Here is a 6301-nt window from a genome sequence, read left to right on the forward strand (position 1 = left end):
AAAAAAGAAATAAAAATAAATATATTTTGTTTCCTCAACATTGCTTATATAAAACTTTCTACGTCTCTAAAATTTTAGGGAGATGACAGTAAAATGAGATGCCATGTCCCATGAACCTCTTGGATCCTCCATGATCCCTGGCTTGGTGTGGAGTATGTAATAAAAAGAGATCTTGCTGACAGATATTGACTGATGGACATTCCAAGACTCTGATAGAATATTCCAGTTCCATGAATTCTAACCTGAGAATCCCTAGACACTGAAGACCCGCTGAAGACCTGGGCCATCAGCACATCAAATAACTGGGTGTTCTGTGGTCTCGTTAATAGTGGATCTTTGGCTGTTTCTGCCCTATACTTCAGTTGGTCTAGAAGCCTTAAGGATTCACATAATAGATCTTTAATGGCAGGTCCATAGTGCAGGGATTTCTAGTCTGAATCTCTTCATCTATGCCAGAATGAAGAGCTTGCAAGACATACCAAAGAACCTACCAACTATTATTCTAGCTTTAGCCACAATCAGAAAATTCTTGATCTCTCTCTGGGTTGCTGAAATCATGATTTTGTTTAAAGTTCTTCCCATGAAATTTATAATGAATAAGGACTAAGACCTCTAGGGAATATTAAAATAAACATTATTTACTGTTGATGTTTCAAATCAAGTAGTTTAAAAAGTGAATGTTTTAATGTTCTTATCAGAAAAGCACATACTCCCTAAGGAATAATCAAAGGTTCCTGAACTTAATAAATCAGAAACCACAAATATGTTAAATTAATAAACTTAATATCAACGAAAGGATCTCAATACTATAAATAACGATTGTCATTAAATTTATTTACTTTGGTACAAATAGAAATGTAAAGTGTTTCTCTCAAAAAACTATATTGGGGGAAACACGAATTTACTTTAGAAATCTGATTGAGGTATAGACAATGCAGATTCTCAAATATACTTTGTATCAAAAAAAAATTCCAAACATATTGTGAATTTAGGCAATGAAAGTAATTTTCATACATGACTTATAGAAATAAATCTTGCTACTTTAAAATCCCATCATGTTTTGGTATCAAACAATTTGTTTAGATTTGAAAAAAAATATCCATGAGGGAATATAATGTGTCAGTGCTGGGTTGAGGGCAGGTTTGGGATAGAAAAGAAGATTCTGACATTGCCATGAGGAATCAGTAGCCAATACTAGGAGTCAGGGCAGCTTGGCATAAAAGAATCCAGAAAGGCTTTCAGCAAGAGGGAGGAGACAAAGTCAGGGGATGGGAATTCCACAGGACTCGAGGACAAGGAAGTCAGCTCTTCAGGTTTTGATTTTCTGATGGCCTCTTCCTTCTTGAAATCACCTACTCTGGTGTTCATGGCTCTCCTGTCCTCTCCTGGTTTTCGTCCTAATTCTTTGACCCTCCTTTTGGTTCCTGTGATTTCAAATTGACATCCACATCTATTCCGTGTTGATTTTCATACCCAGAAGCCCAACTGTTTCCTGGTTATTTCTATTTGGTGGCGTGTCAATACTTAAAATGTAATGTACTGAATGAAAATGGAAATACTACACTCTCCCAAACCTACTGTTCCCGCTCCACCATTATCATGACATTACTTAATTGCAATCACAGTCATATTTCAGAGTTCTCCCTCCATTCTCCTCTCCTTCCATTTTTTAATGGCTTATCTGATCCTATGGCTTCTACCACTCTCTGGCAATAACGTCTGCATCCCCTTTACCACCCTCCTGCCACCACACCAGTTCAACGTGTCACCTGGTGTCTGCTGCCACACTACTGCCTCTCACCTAGAGCACCACTTCCCACTGGTTTCTAGCAAAGATTCATTCCTAAACGTGGTCCTGGGGGTGGCGGCGGAGGGAAAGGATTCTATTTTCCTTGCTCAAAAACCTCCAGTGTCTCCCCATGGATCTAACGATTGATGTAAGCCCCAGGCTCTCCACATGGTTCTAATACACCTTCCCCATATCATCTTTCCTCCTACGTGGCAGTGTGGCACGAGAGAAAAGACGTGAACTTTGGAGTCAGATCCAGATTCAGATTCCAGCTCTGTCTCTCAAAAACTGTGAAACCAAAACTAAAAACTGTTAAATGACCAAGCAAGTCATTGACTGCTCTGAGTCCTTTTTTTGCTCATCTGTAAGTACAAACAGTAATTCTAAAGATAGCACAACACTTTCTGCCCCCGTGGGTTATAAACTCATTAGGCGAGTTTAGCCTCTCATGTGGTAGTCACTTAGCATCTGCCTTGTAGTCAGTGGCCAATGATTTTTTTAAATTGAAAACCCAGAGGATGACTTATTAAGTGTCAGTGAAACTGGTTAATAGAGCAGTTCTCTACCTTTACTCGGGGAATTGCCCATAGATCCTGAAAGGACAAGAGCTGGTTCCCCAAGTACATCCAAGCTTTTTAGGAGGAACTATGCCATTGGCCCTTGGCTAAGAGCAGTGTGCAGAGCTCAAGAATCAACAGCAATGCTTGGAAAGCAAATCTCTGATTTAAAGAATGACCCCAAAGTGCAAGAAAGTCAGAAAGCTGCACTTCTATTAGGTTTAGAAACTTTTAAAAGTGCTTAGGATTTCACATGCAAGTCCATTACGAAGAAAATACAAGGTCCTCAATGCCCCGTTCTATGAAGGAAAAAGGGATTTTTGTCTGGGTTGTTTACTAGCATAGCCCAAGTGCCTAGAATAGAGTCTCGCATGCAGAGGGTGCTTATTCAATATATAATGAAGAAATAAATGAATGAGTGAACAAAAGCAGCTATGGCACGCATCTTACATATGCTATAGCGTGGTGCTAAGTATACAGGAGATCCTTAATAAATACTTAACTAACTGAATATAAGGATTTATATCCTAACCAGTCAAGAATATGTAATAAAGTACCAGAAACTAAACATCACTCCTATATATTTCCCTTTTATAAAATATTTTTAACCTATATTATCACCATTCTCTTTCTAAAATTATCTAATCATTCGTTTATTTCTCACCTCACAACGGGGAGTATCACAGCTTGAAAGTGGGTGAGGAGAAAGAAATGAAATTAGGAAATTAAGTAGATATTTTTAGCTAGAAAGTTAAAAATTATCTAAAATTGGTTTGAATACATTGAATGGAATGAAGAAAAACAAATGATTTTTAAAATGCAGTAAATAGATGAAGGAAAATGAGTCATAAGGTGTGTAGGACTTGTTTGACAAACTAGTTTGGAAAGAATGTTACATTTATATATTGCATTTTTTTCCCCCGTAAGCACTCAAAGTTTGTGTAACTGTCATTCCTGTATGAAGGAAGAATAGATAAACTTCGCTGCTACAGGTGCAAGAACAAAGGCTCAGTAAAGTTAATGATCTAAATTTACAATCAGAGGTAAATCTGGAGTTGGAAGCCAGGTCTCCTGAGTATTCAAGAGTAGATACAGTCGTGGAAGTTTAAAGTGAGCCTGTTACATTTCAAGAACATGAACAGGGTTTGGCTAGAATGAAGGGGGTATATAGAAAAGTCACAGGAAATTGGGTTAAAGAGATAAATATGAGATAGATTACAGAGTGTTTTAACCAGTACAATAAAGAATGTGGATTTTTATTCATGTCGGTCATTTTGAAATTATTTTTAAAGCAATAAAATCCTTCTTTAATAAGACACCTGACATGACATGTTGATATGCAAAACAAATTAAAAGGAGGTGGTTTCTCTAATTGAAGCTGGTCCCCCCTTCCTGCCCTCAGTCTCTGAGGAGAAAAGTTTGAAAACTGTCACTAGTGCTGACATGTTTTGAACATGGCGATATACCAAGTGGCCTAGAGAGCAGGTGGAGACAGAAGCAAGAGGCCTGCCTGTCCAGGCTGCCGTTGGAGAGGGAAGGCAGAGACACTGCCGTCGGGAGAAGCATCAGAACAGACTGGAACAGCTCAGAGATGCCACTGCAATTACAGAATGGTGACAGGCAAAGGAGGCAGCTACTGGTGTTGATGGAAGACAATGATGTGCTTTTAAATGTTTTAGGTGATTAGATATTTATATACACTATGCTATGGTCAAAGGAATAGAAAGCAGCACTTTTTTCCTCTACTACTTTTCTTCTTTTTCAAATAGATGAAGTCAAAGTCCATTGCAAGACTCAGAAAGCTGCACTTTCTAATATTTAGAAACTTTTAAAAGTGCTTAAGATTTCACCTGAAAGTCCAACATGAAGAAAATACAGGTTCCTCAATGCCCCATTCTAAGAAGAAAAAAGGACTGTTTTTATTTTAGTAACATTTCTGTTCTTCAAACAGTTTGGAAAACCAGCACATTAATTATGATCTTTAAGAACTATTTTTTCAACGAAGTATAATTAAATGATTTACTTCAAACATACATATACCAAATTATTTTCGAAATGCAAGACTTTTCTTGTGCTTTATAAACCATGAACGTGAATGTTGTTATGTGCATTCAACTTGACTACAATAATTCTGATGCATATTATTTTGATTGAGAATAAATTAAGTTTTTTTGGCAAAAGTGCATTTGATGAGGACGACCTCTTCTTCCTGTGCGTTTCTGCAACTTGTGATGCAAACGCTCCCGCCCTTTTCTGGGAACACAGAAAGCCTGACTCAGGCAGGCAGCTGCCACTATTAAAGCGGCTCCAGCCCTGCACGCTCCCTGCTGGGGCGAGCAGCGCCGCAGAGATGAAGCTAGCTGACTGGTACTGGCTGAGCTTGGCCGTCCTGGCCACTTGCGGTTTTTTGGTGGTGGCAAACAATGAAACAGAGGAAATTAAAGATGAAAGAGCAAAGGACGCCTGCCCGGTGAGACTAGAAAGCAGGGGGAAATGCGATGAGGGAGGGCAGTGTCCCTACCAGGTGAACCTGCCCCCGCTGGCTATTCAGCTCCCGGAGCAGTTCGGCAGGATCGAGGAGGTGTTCAAAGAAGTCCAGAACCTCAAGGAAATCGTAAATAGCCTAAAGAAATCTTGCCAAGACTGCAAACTGCAGGCTGACGACAACAGAGACCCAGGCAGGACTGGACTGCTGTTACCCGGCACGGGAACCCCGGGAGAGGCTGGTGATAACAGAGTGAGAGAATTAGAGAGCGAGGTTAACAAGCTGTCCTCCGAACTAAAGAATGCAAAAGAGGAGATCGATGTACTTCACGGTCGCCTGGAGAAGCTGAATCTTGTGAATATGAACAACATAGAAAATTATGTTGATAGCAAAGTGGCAAACCTAACATTTGTTGTCAATAGTTTGGATGGCAAATGTTCAAAGTGTCCCAGCCAAGAACAAATACAGTCACGTCCGGGTATGTATAATAATGTTTTCTTATCATATGTTCATAGATGTTATATGGCTAGACAGTATCTATAAACATTAACCTGAGAAAATAAGTTAAGTAGATGACAGATTCAACAAGCCTTTTATTCATTAAGGTGTACCGGAAAAACATATTTTCTCAAATGTGACCACAGAAATGACATATGACCTAATTATAAAAATCATAATTAGTTCTGTAGCCATAAGAAAGCACTTTCGACTTTAAGATTTGATTTACCAATGCCAGACCGACACACAAGCAGAAGGGGGTGGGGGGAAAGAAAAAGAGAGAGAGAGAGAGAGAGAGAGAGAGAGAGAGAGAGAGAGAGACTTTCTTAATGTTTTAGTGCATTTAACTTATCTATCTCTTCACTGAGGTGTTTGAAAACAATAAAGATAAGGCAGTGTTTGCGATTGTGCTTTGTTCGTTGGAAATCAGTTTTTCTTGTGGTCAGCCACAAGAAAAGGACAAGAAATCCATGAAAGATTTTAGAAAGTAATCTTTAGTTCATAATCCCAAATAGCTAGTAAAAATGAGAGATTGTGTAGATGGAATAAAATCAGCTTCATGTGGATGTAAAACTTTTTGCTTTGAGAACTAGTGGCAGAAAAATGTTTTAAGGAGAGAGTTTTGGCATGCCACTTAAGGGAAGGAATACATTTTTATTTCTATCTCTTTTACCTGAAGCTAGAATTCAAGGATATAAAAATAGAACTCATCCTCACCATCCAAGTGACTTGAATTAACTTTAATAAATATATGTGGAGGACCGCAGATATAACTACCTACTCTGCCCATGAACTAACAATGGCATTGGTTCCCCCAAACTGTGGCTTTCTGCCTGAGGTCCTGGGACTGCTGCAGGTGGTCTTGTTACACTTTGGAAAGCCATCTCTGCATCAGACCTCTATTTACTATGAGTGTGAGGTGGAAGGGACATGTAGAGATCACTTTCATTGGAGCAATACCTCAGGCATGCT

The 6301-nt window shown here is 39.0% G+C and overlaps 2 protein-coding genes across 2 annotated transcripts in view; one reads left to right on the forward strand and one right to left on the reverse strand.

The window, feature by feature from the left end:
• Window positions 1-6301, reverse strand: part of CCDC146 (coiled-coil domain containing 146) — a 165436-nt gene that overhangs the window by 108946 nt on the left and 50189 nt on the right. The gene's annotated exons all lie outside the window — the stretch shown is intronic.
• The window catches only part of FGL2 (fibrinogen-like 2), a 4177-nt gene continuing 2483 nt past the window's right edge, over window positions 4608-6301 (forward strand). The window contains exon 1 of the mRNA XM_012650345.1: window positions 4608-5309. Coding sequence (XP_012505799.1) covers window positions 4697-5309 — 613 coding nt within the window. The 5' untranslated portion in view covers window positions 4608-4696. The remainder of the gene's footprint in view (window positions 5310-6301) is intronic.

Source organism: Propithecus coquereli, unplaced genomic scaffold (assembly GCF_000956105.1).
Source record: "Propithecus coquereli isolate 6110/MARCELLA unplaced genomic scaffold, Pcoq_1.0 Scaffold32, whole genome shotgun sequence".
NCBI classification, from domain to species: domain Eukaryota; kingdom Metazoa; phylum Chordata; class Mammalia; order Primates; family Indriidae; genus Propithecus; species Propithecus coquereli.